Below are 22,982 nucleotides of genomic sequence, written 5' to 3'. Positions count from 1 at the left end.
AATTGTTAGTACAACAAAGTGTTCCTTTTTTTTGTTTTGCTGGTTAGTCTCATGATTGAAATTACTCTGACTGAATGGTAAGTTCTGTTAAAAAGTATTGATTAATATGGTTTGTGTAGCTCCAAATTTACTTACCTGTTATGCTCTTACTTAGTTAGATATTCAACTAGAACTATATTATATATAATTTTTGCATTAAAAAACCATATGGAAAACTGTTAAATAAGTTACTTAGACGTTTCTATTTTTATATAAGAGAACACAATAAAACCGACACGAAATATCTATTCAATATCGACAGGTTCCACTGAAATCTTTACATGGTTTTGGTCACAGAATCTGATGGTCATATGATTTATTGCTACAACTCACGTAAGAGCATTGTCTGCTCAGCGCAGTCATCCAGACTGCTTTTTTGGCATGTTACTGTCCCTTTAAATGTGGCGGGCTGCCCCGTTGTTGCCGTGCTGGAAACCCCGTATTGACTCTGAAGGGACCCAAGATGGCTGAATACTCACGGGGGGAACTTAGCAATTATCTGTGCAAGACGTCTGGAATGAATGGCAAATAGCAATATAATGTAAAGCGTAAACTTTCAGTAATTATACAACTACATTTTATTGATTTGTATATTTTTTGGGATGCTTGAATATGAGTAAGGAGAGAGTGGTCTCTCCACGGCCCCGAGCCAGAACATGGCGGAACACTTGGGGAAGAAATAGCAGCTAACGCTAGTTAGCTGGCGTATTATTTAAAGAAAAGTATAAACGACATTCTTGATTAAAACGGTGTCTGTGGTCCGCAAGTATGATATCATGTTAACGATACACAACTGTAGTCAGTTTGTTTCAACTGGTAGTTTTTACATTGAATATGTGGAGCGTAGGCACTTAGCGTAGGCGCTAGCTCGCTAGGTTTCGTTGCTAACGTATCTGGCTAGCGTTACCTGCAAGCGTACAAACTGTACTAATAAGCAGGCAGCCTGTTTTGTAAGCCAGTGATCATAACGGAGGATTTTTTTTCCTGAATATTCGCCTCACAGCTGTGTGTTTTGTCTTTTGTCACGTCTTTCAACCGCTGATTTAGTCGATTAACGTGAACGTCCGTGTCCTCCGCGATGTTAATTACACTGTCGTGAGCTTTCTTCAGCGTTTTTTGTGCTGTTTCTGCCCAGCGCTCTTCCCGTATCCCTGGTTAGATAAGTTTTGAGGCTGACCGTCAAATCTAATCACATATTATAGTTGTGGGTGCAGAGTCAATCGGAGAATCTTACAGCAGGTGTTTAACTTTGAAGCTGCTTCAAAGAGCTGTTCTGATTGATCCCTCCCAAGTTGTCAATATTGCATTGAAGAAGTGAACAAGTGTCAAAAGTGAATTGAAGTTGTGGCTTTATTAGTTGAGGCAGACGCCATATAAGAGCCAAGAAGGTCGGGAGGGGATACCGAATACAATCACCTGCCAGGATGACTGACACTCGTCGACGAGTCAAAGTCTATACCCTCAATGAGGACAGACAGTGGGATGACCGTGGGACCGGACACGTCTCCTCGGGCTATGTGGAGAGATTGAAAGGCATGTCTTTGCTGGTGCGAGCTGAGAGTGATGGTAAGTAAACAATCCAGCTTTACTATATGTACAGATCCTCTTACTTTACCTATCCTTATGGCTACTATACCCATCAACTGTGTTTTAATCTAACAGGTTCACTACTGTTGGAGTCCAAAATCAACCCAAACACAGCCTACCAGAAACAACAGGTCAGTATGGTGCAAGTATGAGAAAGTATACTTGTATAGAATAATAGCTTGCTTTCTGGTGTGTATTAATTTGAAACGGTCTGATTGTTTATTTTTATTTTATTTTTTCGCAAAGGATACATTAATAGTATGGTCAGAGGCTGAAAATTATGATCTGGCACTAAGCTTCCAAGAGAAGGCTGGATGTGATGAAATCTGGGAGAAAATATGCCAGGTAACTGTTCTTGAGTGGATGTATTTATTTGTCTGTGCCATCTATCACGTTGATCTCAAGATATTTTAGTAAGATGCCCTATATTTAGCTCTATTCTACCTCACTGCTGTTTGTCTTGTTGTTAAGGTGCAGGGAAGGGACCCATCAGTGGACATCACGCAGGATTTGCCGGACGAGTCTGAGGAGGAGCGCTTTGATGACATGTCATCGCCAGGTCTGGAGTTGCCGCCATGTGAACTGAATCGCTTGGAGGACCTTGCTGAGCTGATGAACTCCTCACTTCCATCTCCACTGCGACGAGAGAAGCTGGCATTGGCTGTGGAGAATGAAGGCTACATTCGCAAGCTTCTGGAACTGTTTCATATGTGTGAGGATTTGGACAACAGAGAGGGACTGCACCACCTCTATGAAATAATTAAAGGCATCTTCCTGCTGAATCGCACTGCACTCTTTGAGGTTATGTTCTCAGATGAGTGCATCATGGACGTCATTGGTTGTCTGGAGTTTGACCCAGCATTGCCAAACCCGCGGCGGCATCGAGAGTTTCTCACTAAGACAGCCCGCTTTAAGGAGGTGATCCCTATCTCTGATCCTGAACTGCGTCAGAAAATACACCAGACGTATCGCGTGCAGTATATTCAGGACATGGTGCTGCCTACACCCTCTGTTTTTGAGGAGAACATGCTGTCCACCCTGCACTCCTTCATCTTCTTCAACAAGGTGGAAATTGTGGGCATGCTACAGGTGAGGTGTAAGGATTTTTATGATTGATTAGTGTTCTTTAATATTTTGGTGGGGTGTGTTTTTGTTTGTGACCAAGAATGTTCTCACTGAAAGAGATTATTTCAAAGTAGATGATACAAATGTATGTAAGCTCATTACAAACTGTCTTTGGATGTTGACAAACCTGTTGGAAGATCAAAAATCCATGCGAAGGAGATTCCCTTTTTAAATGGTGTTTAAATATCTAGAGATTAAAATATCAGTAATTTGAGGACTGTACAGAAGTTTTATTTTTGGGTTATTCTGTTTTACCCAGCCTCAGATGATCTGTTAGTCTTTTATGGTCATGTGACCTGTGTGTTTTTGTACTATGTCAACTCAGCAGTGTTTATGTTTGGCTGTCTCCATAGAGATAGAAAAGTGTTGTGCAAATCAGTTATGCTGCGCTAGAGGAAAACCAAAACGGGCACACTGTTTACTCTGATGCACTGTGCTGTGTGGTGCTCTGAACCCGAGCACCGTTGACACGAACCTTTCCTTCCTCTCTTACCTCAAACTGCTCTTGTCAAGCTAACATACAGATATCACTAAACCAGTGTTTTAGTCATTTAAACTTTTTATTGATAATATCTGGTGACACTGGGTTTTCAGTGTAAAATATAAACTGTTTTATACACACATGTACTCATATTGACAGCCAGTGTTTTTAAAAACAGAAAGCATATGTTTTTAGATTGTTTTATGGATTAAATATAAAGAGAGAAATTTATTAAATTAACTATTTATTTAATTGTTTAGTGTTGTTTTTTTCTATTCAGTTGTATCAGACCTTTCCATTGTAGATAATCAGCTGTTGTGTTACAAATTTGGCAGGCTCACAATGAAGTGTGAGGGTCAGTTGTACCCTGATGTCTTGATTTTATATATTTTGTAATAACCCTTTCATAATTTTTCCTTCCCTTTTGATGTCAGGATGATGAGAAGTTCCTCACAGATCTATTTGCACAGCTAACAGATGAGGCTACCGATGATGACAAAAGACATGAACTGGTATGTCATCATTTTATTATTATTTACCAAGTGATATGTCAATACTCCATTATTATTGTCCCTAGTTTCATAGAGCCATGTCTTTTGATTCCTTACAGGTAAACTTCCTAAAGGAGTTTTGTGCATTCTCACAAACATTACAACCTCAAAACAGAGACGCCTTCTTCAAGACATTGTCAAACATGGGCATTCTACCTGCACTAGAGGTCATACTGGTGAGTGTAGTTTGATTGATTATCAAGAAAATTAAGTTAATTACCAGCACAGACATAAAGAATTTGGCTCTTGGTGTCAGTGGCTTGGACGCTCCTGTTTTTGCACTGGAATCATGAAATATACTTCTAATGTGATAATAAATTGAAAGTGAACTAATGGACATCGATAAATGTTAACGCACACGACACCACAACGCGTAAAACAGTATCAGACTCTTATATCATCCTTATAGTGTTTCATTTTAATTTATTATTTCAGTGCAGCTCTTATAACAGAATGTTATTTAAGATTTTTGGGTGTTTGGATATTGATTATGCTTCATCCTTCACCTACAAACCATGACTCAGCTATTTGTTCTCTTGAACTTGTCAGAACTTTTTCCACAATGAAACATTACTAAAGTTGGTTTGCTCTGTACAACGTGAAGCTCAGAGGCTTGAAGTGTATTGACTATAGTAGCTGAGTATGAGTAAGGATGCTGATGGTCATCAGTGTTGCTGCTGCAGGGCTGAGAAAGACACCATAGGAAGGAGCATTTTCTGGCTTAGTTGTGTAGTAGCTTGATTTTCCTCCTATTTCTTGTCTGATACCTTTAAACTGTTGTGATTAATAATGCTTGGTTTTATTATCTGTCACAAAGACCAGCTCTCGGCAATGATAAAGTTCCAGTGTGTAACATTTAGTCATCTTTTTGAATAATTTTCATTTGTGTAGATTTGCATGAAAACAGTAATAGCATTTTTCATCCTCTTAGAACAAGTTATTTATATTCTAAAACACTGTGACTTGCCTCACTGACATGTAACTACAGTAGCTGAAAGGGATGAACCAAATACTCTAGAGCGGCCTCTTTGCAATTTTTGTGAACCCCCCCCAAAGAAATTTGGTCCGTGACCCTTCACACACAACAGCATGGCGGAGTAGAGGTGTAGCTGTCCCACGCTACACAGGCTGCATGAATATGTGTCTGCAGTGTGTGTCTGCAGTGTGGTGTGAAGTTAAGCCTAAACGGACGGAATTATCTTGCAGTCCCTCAGAACTGATTTTGTACGTTTTGTTATCAGAAAAAGCACCCAGTGATAACTTATTCACCATGTTCCTGTCACATCTGCATACAATAGAGGTGGGAGTCTATACTGCCCTTTAAAGTCGATTAAATTTAATTTAATACATCCTGTGTCAGACCACGTATATAATTAATTTTCATTGATATAAGTAGTCAGATCAATCTGAATTCCATTGTAAGTGCATTAAAAAAATCTGCTTATATAAATTGTAAAAATATTTATTTAAAATATCTAAGTTGCAACTTTTGACCCACCTCAGCACTAGAAGCTGTAGGTTACATACGAGTGGATTAGTGCAGGTTATATGGAGTGTACCCACTTATTTCTCAGTCATCATGGAGTATGTCCACTGCCAAGTTGATTGCTGCAAGTCTTTTCTTTTCTCTTTCTTTTGTCTTCTCTTCCTCTCTTTACATAGGTTGATTAGGTTGAGGCTCTAAGTTCACACCGCTCCTTATTTACTGATATGAAGCAGCACAAGGTAGTGACGTTGTGCAAATACTACCAGTCTTGGCTCAGCTTAATATGGCTGTTGTATCATTTTTACATGTTTAGAACACGGAGTGTTTAGACTCTGCTGTACAGGTCGATTAATTAAAAAAAAAACGAAAAGGGTAGAAGTATGGGATATACCCGCTGCTGACAAACTTTATACAGTTCTTTACGTGGAATTTAGTTTGGCTGTAGAATACAGGTGTAGCCATAGCTAACACTGTGGCTCCAAGGTCTTCAGCAGCTTGGGAAAGCTGGGATTGTCCATTACTGAACAAGTACATGGACCGTTATTCTCTTTCTTATTCTCTTCTCGCTCCCTCACACTTGGTTTACCGTCAGCTGTTGGGCATGTCTGGACTTTCTGTGAACGTCTGTTGTATTTTTTTTGTTTATAATGCACCATTGGCACTGTCAGATTTCATTGATGTTTTTTCAGATGATTCAACCCGCTGAATCACTGTGGAGAGCAAGCTGCTAACTGAACATGACACAGATCGTCTGTTCTCATTTGTTATCTTAATTTCTGCAAAACAAGGGGCACTTTTCACTGCAGTATGGCCATGAGGAGTGAAGAAACTATCCAAAAGATAACCACGAATCACGAGAGACCAGCTCTCTATGACATTGTTTCTTTTTTTCTTTTACAATCTACACTGTCTTCCAGTGTTTAAAATGTTGGCGAGTAGTGGTGCTGACTGTATCCCCCGAGGTTGCAGTTATTAGGGAAATGTGAAAGCAGCTTATATGGTTTCTTGCATTGGTTGTCTTGCCCAAGTATTTTATTTGCAATGAAGATTTTCCACACCGTGTACAATTAATCTAGTTTTCGGTTACAGCTACATAATGTGCCTTTTCCTTCTACTTTTATGTCTGTTTTACAGTAGTTCTGTGTAACTCAGCAACGTTGCAGTGCAATTTCATTGTTGGGTTGATGCTAGAAAATCGCTAGTAAGCGGTCGCATGCCATGATTTTGTGTCCGCTGCAAACTGTTGAGATTATTATGTCATTGCATTGATGCAGAATAGTTCATTTCTGCATTGAGATACATCTTGAAATCAGGGAAATATGACACCTTTAGCATTCAACTCAACATATTCCTGGAATTTAAGAATGCATTTTTGTCAAACAGGGAATGGATGATGTTCAGGTGCGTGGTGCAGCCACAGATATATTCTCTTATCTTGTGGAGTACAACCCCTCCATGGTACGAGAGTTTGTCATGCAGGAATCTCAGCAGAATGATGATGTGAGTATGTAAAGAGACAAAGTGAAATGAAAGGAAGTTGTACTAATTTCTCATAGAAGTGGGCCTAAAATAATATTTCTTCACCTTTCAGGACATCCTTCTGATCAACCTGATCATAGAACACATGATCTGTGATACAGACCCAGAGCTTGGTGGAGCAGTGCAGCTAATGGGTTTGCTACGGACTCTGGTGGATCCAGAGAACATGTTGGCTACTGCAAATGTGAGTTTGCACACTTCTCCAGTAATTTTTTTTGTTTTGTTTTTGGACGATGTTTCGACCGTGACCTTCAGCAGGATCCTTCCAGTGTTGCCGGCTCAGTTCTGTTGAGTCGAATGGTATTGGTCAGAAACAACAACCATGGGCCTATACCTCTTGATAGGGATGTAAAAGAGAAGAAAACAGGGAAATGGTGTGTTAAATAAAAAGAGACAGAGATATCATCATTCCAGTAGATATTAGTACAGACTGAATGACCCTATTTTTGGCCTTGTTTTTTTAGTTTTATGGGAACTGGGAAAACCATTTACACATTGCATTTCAAAATGTTGCAATTTGGCAAAACCTCCTTATTTTTCTTTTTTCTTTTTTTTCCAGAAAACTGAAAAGACTGAGTTCCTGAGCTTTTTCTACAAGCATTGTATGCATGTCCTCTCAGCTCCACTACTGGCCAACACCACAGAAGAAAAGCCTAGCAAAGGTGCTGAATGTCCTTGAGCTGTGTTTACGTGTTAGCTCTGTTTCTGGTGGGGGCTTTTTGTTTTGCTTACTTTCTTTTCTCCCTCCTGTAGATGACTTTCAGACATCCCAGTTGCTTGCCTTGATTTTGGAGCTGCTAACATTTTGTGTTGAGCACCACACATATCACATCAAGAACTACATCATCAACAAGGACATTCTCAGGAGGGTATTGGTGCTCACTGCCTCTCAGCATGCCTTCCTGGCACTATGTAAGTGACATCTATTACTTTTGAACTTGAACACAACTTATTGTGTATGTTATTTCGAACATAACGGAAGGAATTTGGACGTCTGTGTTTCTGCATACACAGGTGCCCTGCGCTTCATGCGGAGGATTATTGGTCTGAAGGATGAATTCTACAATCGCTACATCATGAGAAACTTCCTCTTTGAGCCCGTTATCAAGGCCTTCCTCAATAACGGCTCACGCTACAATCTCATGAACTCGGCCATCATTGAGATGTTTGAATATATCCGTGTGGTGAGTGTCTCCTTAACTCGGTTACTAGTTGTCAGAACTGTCTTTCTGAAGTTTTATATGACACAAACGTGTTGTATTTTTTATCTCGTTCGTTAACCACGTTCCATTTCTTCCTCTGTATGGTCTTTTTCTTATACTGTAAAATATCTCTCGTTTCTCTTTTCCCACTTTCCCACTCCTACTGCATTTCTATCCTTTGCTTTCGCCTCCCATTACCCCCAGGAGGATGTGAAGTCTCTCACGGCTCATATAGTGGAGAACTACTGGAAGGCTCTCGAGGATGTGGACTATGTCCAGACATTCAAGGGCCTAAAGCTACGATATGAACAGCAGCGAGAGAGACAAGACAACCCCAAACTGGATAGGTGAGAACACCAAAGCACAGTACTGTTACTTCTATTACACTGACACTAGTGAAGTCATCATTGAGTTCAGTCATCTCAAGTACAGGATCGGATCCCAATCAAGGCGTTTATTGACTGATCAATATCAGGTTCACTGAGTACACCTCAATAGTATAGTGGCTTTCAATGTGAGGTTATTAGCACACGACTACTTAGCATATCAATACAGAGACTTATTCCTGAAGCTATGTTTCAATATGTCACTGATAATAAATCAGCTGCAACTCACCTCAGAATCAGTGATAGACCAAGTTGTATGTTCCAGTGAAGCACACAGCAGTAGCCCAGACATGCTGCATTCACTGTCATCAAGGCAAAAAACCTTTAGTTGATTGTCATAACTGAACATTTACCATTTGGAATTACGTGTTTATTGCAAGTGTGTGTAGATGTCTCAGTTTTACCTTTGTGATGTTATAGTAAGAGCAAAAGGAATACACTTAGACGAACAAAACCTTTTACATTGTAATTTTGCTAATTGATTGGTTTGAAAATGATGAAAACATCTTGTTGCACTTTGTAGAATTAGGACATTTCTGTGAGTAAGTGTGTATTTTTGAGTTTCTGCAAGGTTATTTTTCTTAGAATTGTTCTAATAATTATAATTTGACAGTAAATAGTGAAAATCTCTGTGATATATTTGTTTTACAGCTCACATTGATAAGGTGTTTAAGTAATGGGAATGTTACATAATTTTGCAGTGTTACATACTGTATTTTTTTTTTACAGTTTTACAGTTTTTTTACAGTTTTTTTTTACATGTTTTGTTATAAAAACAAGCACCTCAGGTTTCTCAGTTTTACACACTGAGTTCACTAATGATTGAGATTGTGTAATGTAGCAGTTACTTCTCTGATTGATGGTACACAAATGTTGGAGAAACACCATTGCTCATGCTACCAGCTGTTTCCCATCACATTACACAAACGCATTAAGTGTAAAAGTGGTTTAAGAAGACTTATATGATGTACAGATACGATATTTTGTTGTTTGATCACTCAGCTGCTCATTATCTTCCGCAGCATGCGCTCTATCCTGCGGAACCACCGCTTCCGTCGCGATGCACGGACGCTAGAGGACGAAGAGGAGATGTGGTTTAATACGGATGAGGATGACCTTGAAGACGGTGAGGCAGTTGTTCCGCCTTCTGACAAGATGAAGAGTGAGGAAGACCTCATGGAGCCTATTAGCAAGTTCATGGAGAGAAAGAAATGTACGTTTGGGACACATTGTTTTTAGTGTGTGAGTTTGATGTGCCGGGGAGACGCATGTGCTGGAGTTATTACAGGACCAGACAATTATCAATGAGTAGTCCGTACTTGTGTCTGTGATGACATGGCAGGTTTTTGTGTATATAAATCTGTTATACTAAAATACAGTCTGTTTGAATAGGGGTGGGCGATATAACGATATTAAATCATGAACGATTGCAACGTGAAGACGATCGGTAGCGATCTGTCAAACTGCAGAGATCGTGGAATAGGGCACAATCTATAAATTGAAGTTCTATGCTGATGTACCGACGCACCAGAGGTAGTACGTCGTCAACCTGACCGACCGATCACAGCGAATTACGGGCAGTGACGCGCTTTCTTACCCGCCTCCTTGTTTTTGTGTAGCAGTAGCTGCACAGAGAGCTATGGCTGAAAGCCAAACGGAGGAGTTGGTCGCTAAAAAAATTCCACCTCCATTATATGGAATTGGTTTGGATTTTCCACAACTGATCAAGCACAAGCAAATGTAATTTGCAAAGTTTGCACAGAAACGGTTTGCATGTAGGGTGGCAACACGACAAACCTGTTCAATCATCCCAAACAATATGCTGAGAGCCAAACAGCGAGCGGCACCTGCACCGCAGGCGGAGGCAGCAGCTGGCGTAACACCAAAACAGACAACACTAACACAGGCATTTGACAAAGGCACTCCTAGGACAAGTCAAGCAAGTGATAGAAAGAGGTAACAGAAGCAGTTACCTTTTGTCTTGCAAAATATATGGTACCGTTTCAAACGTCTGCTTCAAGTCGTTGACCCGCGGTACGAGCTGCCCAGCCGAAAATACTCCTGCAACACTGTCTGTTTTTCACTTTTCAATTTAAGATAAAATCGAAACCGTGATTTAATTTTTTAAAAATCTTATAAAAAAATTATATTTTTGCCATATCGCCCACCCCTAGGTTTGAATTTAAAACCTGATCGTGTTCTAGGTCTAGTCATTATAAATTACCAGTGTATGTGGTTTATCTCCAACCCCACTGAAGACCATATATGTAAGTTCATATAATTTAAAATACATTTATCTGGATTTGTGCTAGCATGTACAAAGATGTTGTTCGGTGTATTTGTAATTTTAAGAATGAACTCTGAATGAAGTATTGTCACATGCTGGTTAGATATGAAGATATGTTGATAAATTGAGCTGTGTTCCCCTTTTCCCTACAGAAAGCATTGTTTTATACAGGCTTCCAAGAATCTGTCCTGGTTACAGAGGACAATATTAATTACTGTAAAAAAACGTTATTGTTATTGAACGCATATATATATATATTTTGTCCACCTTTCTATCTCAACCCACAGTAAAAGACACAGACGATAAAGAAGTGATGGGGAAGTCGAGCTTTTCAGGCAGGCAGAATCCAAGCTTCAAGCTTTCCTTCTCTGGATCCACTAAAACTAGCCTGTCCAGTCCTCCTCCTTCTGCCTCATTGAACGCAGGTTCTCCAGGGTCACCAGGTTCTCCGGGCTCAGGGGCACGGAGCTCACCCCCCACCACAACTGTAACCACAAAGGTACCCGTCAGCTTTTTGAAGTGAAGTCTCTCCCTTTAGAGTCCCACAAAGTCTCTCATGGAGACTTGAGTTTTAAGCATCAAGTTGAAAAACAACAAGAATTGTGAAAGCAGAGCTTTAGCCATGAAACTCACATCACACTATTCTGTGATTTTCACACCAAGCCTGTTTTGCATTGCATACAGTTGTCATCACAGCTGATGTGTTATTGGCTGTACTCGCTCTTTACTTGCACGCTTTTATTTAGACGGTGGAAAGTCAGAATAAACAATGTTCATAAGACAAAAAAGCATATCTTTAATAGACAGATTACTAACAGCATAACAAAGATGTATTCCAATGTAACGTGGCATTAAAGTAATGAAACAATACTTCCACAAACTGCTCATGATTACTGGATTAATGTTATTTCTTTTGTTTGCCCCAGGGAGGTTTAGTGGGACTGGTGGACTATCCTGATGATGACGAGGAGGAGGAAGAGGAAGAGGATGGGGAGAGTAAAGAGGACCCTCTGCCACCTTCAAAGAAGTCCAAACTGAGCTCGTAAAGAATCACTTTTGCAGCTTGTGCTCTGCTCAAACAGTTTCAGAGTACAGGCTTTCACAGGAATGATCAAACTTGTACACAAATTGAATGAATGAAAGCCACCCCTCATTGTCAGCGGGTGGCCAAAGGAGGAGCAGACTGCTAATGAATATGAAGCCTCCTCAGACTCATCGTATTCATACAAGTGCCAATCAGGAGTCCAGGAGTGGAAATGCTGTCTGAAAAGTGAAGCAGACAAGTGACAGTTTTGGGGGAAGAGAAGATCTCTTAAAGATCCTCAGTGGACTCGGAAAGCATGAGGCTGGTTGGAGTTTGGTAATTTTGCAACTGGGGGAAAAGACCACATACTAATACACATGTACATGCAGACTGAAATCCCTTAGAGCTCACATGCTTGGACCATAACTCACTGCCCCCTCCCCCTGCCCCCCACTCAGGGAAGGACATCACAGCGGCCCAGATGGGTCGGCCAATTCAGACCCAGAACCACCAATCGCACCCCATCCCCTCCTGAGAGTCCACTTCCCCACTGTTCTTTTCTACTTTTCTTCTCTGCTCTTGTTCCCCTCTTTGTCTGTTGCTTTTCGTCCCCTTTTAAGTTAGTATATAGGACCAGATGGGAGGCAGCATGTGGCAAAGAGCTGTCCTTGTTGTCGTTTGATGATGTCATCATTGTCGTCGTTCCTCAGCGGATGTTCTTTCTCTGAAGAGAAAAAAGCCAGCAGTTTCTTCATTTTCTTTTTGTTCTCTCTTTGTCTCAATCTTTCACCTGTTTTTTGTAAATTACAAGAAAAAGACCTGCCTTTAAATGTTCAGGACGTTTTCAGTCACACTTGAACAGGTTTTTAAAGACCTCAGTAGGTGAGCTAGTTTTACCCTTTTTGCCCTTTGAAACTGCAGATTTTTTGGAGAATTTGTAATCCCATCTTGATTAAAGATTGAGTGGAATTCTAGATGTGATGAATTTTGTCATATCTTCTCATTTTTTTCTTTTTTCATGAGTGTACACTTAGTTGTTTGGAAAATTTGGGACCATTAAAAATGATCTTTGCTGTAAGATGTCCTACTACCTTTGTCCTAATAACTTCTATGTTTCTTTGCTCCATCTAACATCTTATTGATAAATCATGGTTCCTTTCCTTCGTAAGAAGATGGCCCAACTTTGGTAGCACAATCGGTGTTCTTGAGTTCAGCACGATGCCACAGACTCTACGGCAGCCAAATGCCTCTGAAAACTGAAGACTGATCTGATATTCCAGCAGCTATCATTTGAGTAGTGACTTCAAAATAAATCAGTATTCAATTTCCAAACTGTTTGTTTAACTTTTTCTGCAACTTTAACACATTGTCTTGTGAAACCACACAGCATGCTCTGTGCTCTGATTTACTCTTAGTGCTTTTTGGGTTTATCTCACTCCCACCTCATGGAGTGGGACAAAGAAATGCCGTAACATTAAAAAAAAAAAAGCAGATGTCACTGAAAACTCATGGCAGCTAATGTCCTCGCCATCCACCAGGTGGTGCTCTAACTCCACAGGTGAATTGTTGTAGAGTTGAATCATCTCCACTTTGGTCGTTTCACCTTCACCTTGAAGCAGTTTAATCGGAGTTAAATAATGTTTTGTGCATTTGAGTCAGTTGTTCTTGAATAGCTTCTCCACACAGCTGCTGTTTTAACACTTCTATCCCACCTAAGACCTTTTTTTTTTTTGTTTGTCGACAGGAAGATGATGATCTTAATAATCGTCCTGGATTACTGCTGTGAGAACAAACCTTTTTTTTAAAAAAATCCTTGTACATCACTGCATTAACTGCAGTTTTACTTGCATTTTCTTCCAGAAACAGGACTACCAAAGTGAAAGGTTCCAATTAAAGGTCTGTTCTTTAGATGGTTAACAGTTTTGTTGCAAGTGCGAATGATTTATGACACACATTTGGTTGTAATTGCTGTTTTTTTCAGTAAGAAAACATGTATGTTAACATGCTGTCATCACTGTGAACTTTCTGTCATAACTGAAAACCATAGCACTCTGGTAGACCTTTTTTTTTTTTCCTGTTTAGTAAAAATTGTTTGAAAAAAGCCTGCACCTCCCAGCTTATGTGGTCAACTCAGTGGGAGTTAGAGTACATCTCCAAAACAAACAGCATCAAGGCCACCAAGAAGTCACTGTGTTGTCCCTCCAAGTGCATTGTGCCCTTCAAACATTGTTTATTAATTAAAATCCAACAGAAGAGGATCACTGGGTGCCCAGTGTGCGATGAGAGCCATCACACAACGCCTATTAAGGCACTCATTCACATGAAAGCCATCTCCAGACAACAGCAGCTTTTGAAGAGCAGCCCTCCCTGCCAGCCTCTGTTTGCTCCTCAGCAGGAGTGTGGCAGAGTCTGTCTGTGCGTGTTTGTTTGTGCCTTGTGTCTTTGCCACTGGAGAGGCCAGCTTGCTCCTGGTGCCAGCCACTGCTCCACCAGAATGCCGGCTCCGTTTCCAGTGCCAAGTCGCTCACCCTGCGCTGCTCGCCTGTATGTCTGCCAGGCTTAAGAGTCCCCATCAGGGGCACTGCTGTCCAGTTTCCTGCTGGGCAAATGAAAAGCCTCTTTGACAGTTCTCTTGATCGGCTCGGCTCCCGAAGCATTTGGTCTGCTGGTTATGAACTTTATCTGCATTGATCACATCAGTATCCATCCAAATGTCAACAGTCAGGCAGCAGCAGGGCTTACCGGCACGATTTGGTATGGAGACTAACCATGTCTGTCCTATGCTGTAAGACCGTGACAAACTACGTTATGAACTATTTTACACTGTATTTTATTTGATCCCCTTTGTTCCCACATAATGCTTCTGACCATATCACCCAGTCGTCATCGGTATATGAAATATATTCAGCTGTCAGAGAACAAGACCCTTTGCCCTTCAGTGATTGCAAGCGTCCATGTTTCCAGTTCATTCTTGGCCTTGGAAATACGAGTTGACAAAAGCGACCCCAGCCCAAGCTCCACTCACTGGATCGCTCCGTTGTTTTGACCATTTTTATTAAAACAAAGGAAACTCGGCTTGCAGACGCCATCCGTATATCATGCAACCCAGACCCTTGAAAGGAACTCGTAGGCGGAGATGGGAGTTAAGTTTGAGGATGATAAAAACACAGAATTCTAATGCAACTCAGCCTCATGAGCCTTTTGTATTGCAATAAATTAAGATATAATTGACTCTTGCTGGTGAGTTGTGTAAACATGTTGCTCTTTTAAGACTTTTTGTGACTTTTTATGTGAATTGTGTTGAACTGTTGACAGTAACAAGAGATAATCTATAGGGGGCGATGGACACCACTTAGGGAGATCTGCAGAATGAGCAACTTGATGAATCTGGGCTTGCAATTATCTGTGAACTGAGCTTAAGTTGACCTATATGCTTATTTTATTATTGTATGGAAGTTTGTGGCAACCTCAACTGATCAGAGGGACACCAAGGATAGCATAAGCTGTAAAATATTATTTAAGTCCCATGTAATCCTGCTAACCAAATCAGGATATGAAATAGGAAATGTGGCACACATGCGGTTTTCGGAAACCAGGCCGAGGTTGTCAAAACAGCCGCACAAAGTCCACCTTCATGTCTCCTCACCGGGCCAGGGCGGCGCGGCAGACAATGACCTGTGTTTCCCGGCACAAAGTGCTCTCTGTGTCCGCCGGAGCTCCCCCGCCTTAATGGAGGTGATTGGCCGTGTTGAGCACAGCACGCCCGCCGCGGCGTGTGATTAATCACCGTGTTAAACCCTGGAGCTGAGCGTCCCCGGGGCGGCGAGAGGGCGGCAGGAACGCCGCGAGGCAGCCATGACGCCCCGGGTCAGCATCCGTCGGTAGCAAATGAAAGAGTGGAGAAAAGTCATCATCCGTCCCATCTGGTTCACATTAGGCAAGAGGTGAGACGGTGTCACGAACAGAAGTCCATCATACTTTCCATGATATTTCCTTTTAGGAAACGGAAGTGGTGAATGACAGATTAAGCCAAGAGGTCTCTAGAATGACATATGATGACCATAAATTTAATATAAAAGAATTTCAATAAGCCCCTCAACCAAAAAAAGAAGTTAAACCTTTTCCCTGGTTTGGAAGTCATGATGCTGACGACATCCCAGCAGTCCTATTGCTCCATCTATTTAACTTTAAATCTGACTCCTCTCTGCAAAGTTTGTTTGCCTCCTGAAGGCATCTGAAACAGATTGTCTTGTGGAGTCACTCTTAACCAATTTGCAAATGCAAATCTTAAACTGAACTGAATAACTGTTGGTTAGAAGAGGAGTCAGCTGAAGCAACCTTGACATTTGGGTCAGATATTTTTCAAGCAAAAAAAAAGGTGCAGGATTAAAGCTTCTAGAATGTGAAGATGTCTTTATCTGACAGGTTTTTTAGATTTCCTGACTTTTTCTGTTTGCTGTTTCCTGGCATTTGTGTACCCAATACTTTGTCAACATGAAGTAATAAAGTAATGAGCACTGGCACTCATTTTCACAAGCCATGTGGCCATACTGTGCACAATGGTTCAACGCCATGCAAAGGCCGGCTGCTCCCTCTCGTCTTGATTGCTGTAAAACCATTTCAGATGCATGCAGGCATAGATGTAGATTCAGACAAAGGCCAGAAAAACAAAGTGTTTTTAATCATCATTAACCCTGTTATGATCCTGTGACCCTGTCATTTTTTCTTTGCTTGCAGGTTCCTGATCTTGAGGTTGGGAACTTCTCTTATTCCTTTTGGGTTCCTTTCATAAACTGCATTCACCAGCTCATAGAAGATACAGTTCGACCTAAATATGCACCGTAAAACAGCAGTAGGCCTGCACCTCCTTTGTGTCTTGGTTGCAAGCCCGTGTTCCCTTCATAACTCTTGCCACTGTAAATCAGAGATAAATAACAAACTTTCCCATGGAAGCAGTGGGAAGTGGAAGAATATGGGACAGATCTGCTATTGCTAAATGTTAAGTGGCTGGTATTGTACCGCAGCATGGGGCGCAGGAAACATGGATGGGGATCTAAGAGCTCTTGGACTGCGGGTTAAATGGAAATGTCAGAGTGATAAAGAGCGCACCTTCCGCACCGAGTAGCGTGTGTGTTTGTGCTTGTTTGTGTATGTGAGTGAGATGGGTTGGAGGTGTACTCAGGGGGCACGCTGTAAATCCACACCATGAGCTGCAGATAGCTGCTCACACACATGCACACACACTTGGATCTATTCCTAGGAGCAGAGTACTTTCCAGGAGTTTACATTTAATGGTGCCCCAGTAATGTGAACTCACACATCGGAATCTAGCAGATAAAATCCCCACACGCATACATTTCTGCCCCTATTAAAAGCACGTAAAACTCACACTGAATTAAATAAAACCAACCTCACTGGCCCTCTGGGCACTTATAACTGGAGGTGTTGCTGATAAACTTTGCCGAGCAACAGAGTGCTGGGAAACACAATGTCTTCTGTGAGGAAAAACGCTCACGGAGGCTGACATGTAAAAATCACCCAGGGCAGGAAGGTGAACGACCCAGCCATGATGTCTGAGCTATTGAATTTACCTCACGTAATATAGCATGAATGAAGCCCTTAAAGGTATCAGTTTCCAGCCAATAAACAAGGGAGATCGTACGTGTGGTTCAGTGAGAGTTGAACATGTGGGACCAGTCACTCAGTCAGGATACTATTGTGTATATAAAACTCACTATTCAACTTAACACATCAAACCTCTAGCTATATGTAAATGCCTTGGCAAGCCTTTGGTTCTGGCCAGTAACACAAAACTAACCAAACAGAACTGTTCCCGAATACAGTAGCAGTCAAAACGGTGTTTGACATTCTCAATTTGTGTCTGCTTTTGTTTCTAAGACGTAAAAGCCTCTGTATGATCACAATTATTCAGTTTCTTTCCTCCTTTCATGCAGGCGGGCCTGATGGCTCCTGCTGCTGGAGTGTCTGAGGCTTTTTGACGGTGGCTCTGTGTCGTGTGGCGTTGGCGTCCAGGTTGTGCCAGGCGGCGTGTGTGGTCAACGGGCAACTGAGAAGCCGTAGGGGAGCGCAAGGGCTGCGGGTCGAGGCAGAAGCTCCTTTGGTTCAAGTCAGTGCCTCGCCATGTATCTGTTCACTGTCCACTCTTCGTGCTTTCATTTCTTTTCATCTTTATATTTCTGTCTCAATCCCTGGCTGACCTTGAATAACTCTTCTGTATATTACGCATGGCATGTGCCTCTTTTATTATTTTCAGTATCCTGCAAAGACATATTATAAGCTCACAACTCACTGCCCCACTCCCTCCTCACGCACTTACACCTCATCCTTCTATCCTCCCGCCCTCCCTCTGTGGCCAAGGGGCATATGGTTTTGCTGGGCAAGAGATAAGAGAGATGTGTCAGCCTGTGGTACTGAACAAACACATCTTTCATTTCTTCCTTTTTTCTCCCCTGCTTCAGCTCCTCTTCCCTGTCTTACTCCTCTTAGCCTCTTCTCTACACTCCGTTTCCCTAAATTCACTCCTTTCCCAATCTCCTCACCTCTTTCGTCTCTGTGACAGCTGGGTACAATTAAGAGCAAAAAGCCTTTTGTCTTGTCGGAGAGAGAAAGATTTTGTTATATTTGTGGGTGATGGAAAGGGGAGCAGAGGGAGAGAATGGGCTTCAGATGCTCTCTAGGAGTGAAGACGAGGGGGGAAACGAGGGGCTGGAGGAGAAGAGACAGATCTCCTCATGCTGAATGAAAGGCCCTCTATCCTCTCTGGTAGGGCACATTAGAGACATGCGCTCCCTCGCTTTATTGAGGGAAAAGTGGTTTCCACCAAACTCTGTTTCCATTTATCTTTGGCTCACTAGCCCTCCACCCTACACACACACACACAAATCCTTACGCGTTGACATTTGTTCTGCACATGCACACACATGCACATACTGTACGCATGCTGGATTTGCTTTGATTTCTGATTGCTTTGGTTTCTGTGGTGGCTTGATCAGGTTACTGTTCAAACTCTTTGCCAAGCTGGTGTGTGTCTGCCTGAGCCTCTGTGTGTGTGTACATGTGTAAAAGTGTGATGATGGCTTCCCAGTCAGTGGTGGGAATAGCACAGTTTCAGCTGCTATTATTAGCCCTCTGTTCCACAGGCCCAATTCTTTCCCCCGTCTCCTGTCTGACACCAGCATTTCATTATTATCTGGCTCCAGAGCAGGAACATCTATGCTATCACTTCTAGGACAACCCTGCTCTCATTCCAGCAAGCTTTTTATAGGATATGCTACTCCCGTATACATTGTGTTAATTAGTCAGTGTGTCAAAGACATGGGGTGCAATAGTTCCCAGAACCAGGTGACACACTTACATCGTCTTTCATTGTGCACTCAAACACTCACACCAGCACACCGCTGACAGATGCACCCTTGACCAGTTAGCGTTTCAAGGGCACAGTCCTGATTGTGATCCTCACATATCACACTTCAGTCATTTGAGCACAGTCACCTCTCCCACATATAAAGACAAATACAAAAACATACTCTCTTGGAGCACTGATTCCACGACCCCCCACGCGACTGTCAGCCTCACAGAGTGTCTTCCATTACAGATAAGTGCAGCAGGGGTATTGACAGGGTCAAGACGAACTGTGACCTTTGAGACTACTGTCCATTTGACCAGCCAGATGGTTGGTGAAAATGACAGAAACAACTTTTAAACACTTGACACTCAGGAGAAAGTTGGATTGTGAATACTGAAGGGAGCGGATGCACATGTTTTCATTTTAAAAAGAACAAAAAATATAAACACATGATCTCAGATGAAGTATATAATGCAAGTATGAAAGAGGAATGACCTTTTTTTTTTGTTTCTAATGTGTGTGTTTATGTTTGAACGTGCGCACGTCTAGCTCTGTGCAAAGTTGTTTTGATTGTAAGGGAGTCCTGCGACTCGGAGCAAAAATAAACCGCCCCTGAAAGCCGTCTGCCGCAGGCTGAAATCATGCTGTGGCTTCTCTTTTCTCTTGTGTTTAATTTCTGACCCGAGACCAGTAAGATGTTAGTTTAGCAGTGCTGAATATGTGTCCCTCGAGCTCTGAGGCCATCCCAGTACAAGAGGACTGCAGGTTTAGGGTACATGTGTGATGAGTCCTTTGTGGTTTTACTCTCTAACTTTGGATCAGTGCGAGTTCAGAAGTTCAGCCTGTGGAGTGGAAGCAATAAGTCCATGAAACTGTCTTCTGTGCTGTCCAGGACTAAGTAACGTCACGAGGATTAAGATATTTTTTAGAAGATGTTTTTGAATTTCATGAGGAGCCCTTTTTTTCCCTCCTCTTAAATGTTTCAATCAGCGCCTCATTTCGAGACAAACATGGAATGAACTTTATGTTTGTGTTTTCATGCTGAGGCATCTGGGTGTTTACTGCACACTCATACACATAGAATCTCAGGTAGTGGATGTGAAATGTGTCAAATAATGTGAACAAGTTGCAATAATAACAAGACAGAATCCTTGGGGAACCATATTTCCTCTTCCTGTTACAGTACCAAGCATTTATTGTTTCAGCAAAGGCGGAGGTGATGGTGCCAGCGTTGGGGTTCAGTTAAATCCTGGACCCCATTACTGATGTTGCTCACGAGGTGCTGCAGCTTGAGGATCTCATGCAGGCTAATGGTCTGAAACTGTTCACTGTAAATGTCACTGGCTGGCTGGGTGGTCAAGTTTGTCGGGGGTGGTATAAACCCAAACGGTTTTGGGACAAGTCCAGAGGTTCTTAGCTGGTCCTGAGGTTCCTCCTGGAAAGAAATGAAAAGATTGGCAGGGGCACGTAGATTTTCTCTAATCTCTTGGTAAGCCCGTTGGCACTGCAGTGGCAGATTTGAGTGTTTTAAAGAACATCCAGGTGCAGTATGTTAAACAAACACCTTTAAGCTAAGATGAGCAAAAGTTTTAGATATTTTTTTTCATCTCACACCTCTCAAACAGGTCTTTAAGTTTGTCCATCCGACGTTTATACCCACTAATCCTGCTCAGGGTGGCATGGGTCTGGAGCCTAATTCAGCTGTCAAAGTGAGTATCACATCAACGCTTTCATGACACAAGATATTTTTTTCAGATATTTAAACACATAAAGCAAAGTCAGACATTTGAAATGAAAGCTAAAGATTTAACATGGAATTTTTAAAAAAAAAATTTAAATCTCGTTTCTTGTTTCCTCCAAGGCTGTGAAATAAAAAGTTTTAGATGGCAAATTGAATTGAAGTTGAATATTTTTAAACAGAATCTTGGGTTGTTATAGTTATACTGGTAGTTACGTCCTGTCACTGATTTTATGTTCCTCCAAAAAGGGTCTTAAATATTTAGTTGCATATCTCAAAAGTGTTTCTGTTAATAGCCTGCCATGCTCAACGAAGCCTGTGTGTGCTAAAATGTTGTGGATGTATTTTCAGTATAAACTGTACAAAATATGTATTTTAACTTGTGAGCAATTTTTATGCTTATGTCAAAACCTGCCATAATACCCTTGACTGGTCTGCTCTTATTCGATTTTTGTTTGTATCTGTTAGATTATGTCCTGACTAGCTTTACCTCTGTTATCTGTAATGTGATTGAATTTTATGCACTGACCATAGATTGTATATGAAGGATTATTGTAGCAACCAAATTTAAACATGAAGTCGATTCAACAGTAGCTTAAATAGCAAATTCTCAGATGACTCCGGAGTTCTAGCTCCGACAAAAAAACCTCTGGCTTCTCTCTCTTGTATCATGAGAATATGGTATGTTGGCTGTAACAAACTGTGTCGTGCTTACATTTATGATTTTATTATTAATTACGATGACATTTAAAAGACTTAATTCAAGCTTGAAAACGTTTGATAATTATGACAAACACTGAAGGAGGACTGGAGATGAGCACAGTCCTCCAATCAAAACACCTATATAGGTCGTTTGTTCATACACTTAAGTACAACCCATAATCGCGCTCTATGAATTATCCCTCCTACAAATATCACCCCATCCATGCAGATGTCATTCTCAGGTATTTTATCTAAGATGCCACAAATCTTCATAAGGCGGATGTAGGATGGGGACATTACATTCAGTCAAAAACACGACAACACTTTACATAATCAATTTAGTAACTTCCTGGTTGGGTTTAGTTAATAACATTATTTAGTGGTTGGGGTTCGATCATGGTTGGGGCCAAAACACTCATGGGTCACTTCAACACGACCATCACCCACATGGACTTCTTTTTTACACTTCACATGCAGTTGCTCTTATGAGGACAGTTTTGCACATGTAGGTAAAACCGTTTTACTTTATTTTTTGCTTTTTTTTTTTACTTTGTTTTAGATGTGATAGAGTATGTGGTTTGTGGTCTAATAATGGTCAGTTTCTACTCTTCGATATCTTTGATCTTTTTAACAGCATGGCTGTGAAATTGATTTTGATACAACAAAAGCCTTCTGTCTAACTTGGTGAACCCTTCATTGGCCTTAGAAAATGGTTTCTAGTGCTTGTGATCAAACTAGGAGTCAAAAACCTCTCTGTTAGTGACTTTAACACTAAATGCCCAGTTTGAAATGGGAGCCAAAATAAACACATGGAGTGTGAATAACATCAAACATTTAGCCTGGAGCCTCTGGACCAAATAAGGACTAAAATGCCTGACTCTGGACTCTAATGTTAAATGTATCAATAAAAAAGACTTTCAACTAGATGCCATTGTTGTATTAAAACTATATATTGTTTAAGGAATGTCAGCCTAGTAGTTTTAGAATATTCAAGGCTCACTGGTAAGAGTTTGTCTTATAGTTAAATCTCTGCCTTTCATTGGTGAAACAGTTTTGGTCCTAAGTGTGCAGCCGCTCATGAGTTTGGCATATCAACAGAGCGCTGAGTTTGATATGAGGTTATCAGAAGATAATTGCATTGTCAAGTTTGTAGTTTGGTTTTCTTTTATCTTGTCTGTTTGGTCTGTTTTTATAAATATACTCATTGCGATTGTTCTATCAGCATTATCTGTTGTCTGTCCGCAGGTCTCAATCTTATCAGTGTCCCTACACACCCTACCCAAATACCACAACCCAGAGCCCTTGCTGTAGAGTCAAAGTTCACCTGTTTGTGATCTGACCCTTGCGTGGCCTTTTCTGATGTGATTGACCGCCCACACAAAAGAGTCCCAGTGGTCAGTGGTCACTGAGGTTATGGGCCATCCGTTAGCCACAGCAGGACCCGATAGGGGAAAGGTTTTCCGGGTCAG

At 41.3% G+C, this 22,982-nt stretch overlaps 1 protein-coding gene across 3 annotated transcripts; it reads left to right on the top strand.

Annotated features, from left to right (window-relative positions):
- Positions 1–481: 481 nt before the first annotated feature.
- smek1 (SMEK homolog 1, suppressor of mek1 (Dictyostelium)) lies at positions 482–13,039 on the top strand. Of its 3 annotated transcripts, none has more exons than XM_072361677.1 (15): positions 482–1,605; positions 1,702–1,757; positions 1,873–1,971; positions 2,098–2,715; positions 3,667–3,744; positions 3,843–3,959; positions 6,653–6,769; positions 6,861–6,992; positions 7,368–7,470; positions 7,562–7,720; positions 7,823–7,992; positions 8,218–8,357; positions 9,419–9,609; positions 10,971–11,182; positions 11,610–13,039. In XM_072361677.1, the coding sequence occupies exons 1-15, from the start codon at positions 1,464–1,466 to the stop codon at positions 11,727–11,729; spliced, it is 2,454 nt and encodes an 817-aa protein (XP_072217778.1). In that variant the 5' UTR covers positions 482–1,463; the 3' UTR covers positions 11,730–13,039. The 3 variants fall into 3 exon arrangements, with proteins under 3 accessions (XP_072217778.1, XP_072217779.1, XP_072217777.1); XM_072361678.1 differs by having other exon boundaries at positions 8,215–8,357; positions 9,419–9,522; XM_072361676.1 differs by having other exon boundaries at positions 8,215–8,357.
- Positions 13,040–22,982: the final 9,943 nt, after the last annotated feature.

The sequence above is a fragment of the Leuresthes tenuis genome, unplaced genomic scaffold (genome assembly GCF_036924035.1).
Source record: "Leuresthes tenuis unplaced genomic scaffold, fLeuTen1.0.hap1 SCAF_13, whole genome shotgun sequence".
Lineage (NCBI taxonomy): Eukaryota > Metazoa > Chordata > Actinopteri > Atheriniformes > Atherinopsidae > Leuresthes > Leuresthes tenuis.
The sequence above is the reverse complement of the archived record's forward strand: the minus strand, read 5'-3'. Positions and strand labels throughout refer to the sequence as shown.

Excerpts from the sequence above, each read along its gene's own strand:
- smek1 (XM_072361676.1), top strand. The coding sequence starts at position 1,464 with ATGACTGACACTCGTCGACGAGTCAAAGTCTATACCCTCAATGAGGAC. Across the intron at positions 3,745-3,842 it reads ATGACAAAAGACATGAACTG|GTAAACTTCCTAAAGGAGTT; the intron begins GTATGTCATCAT and ends GATTCCTTACAG. Across the intron at positions 7,471-7,561 it reads AGAAGAAAAGCCTAGCAAAG|ATGACTTTCAGACATCCCAG; the intron begins GTGCTGAATGTC and ends TCCCTCCTGTAG.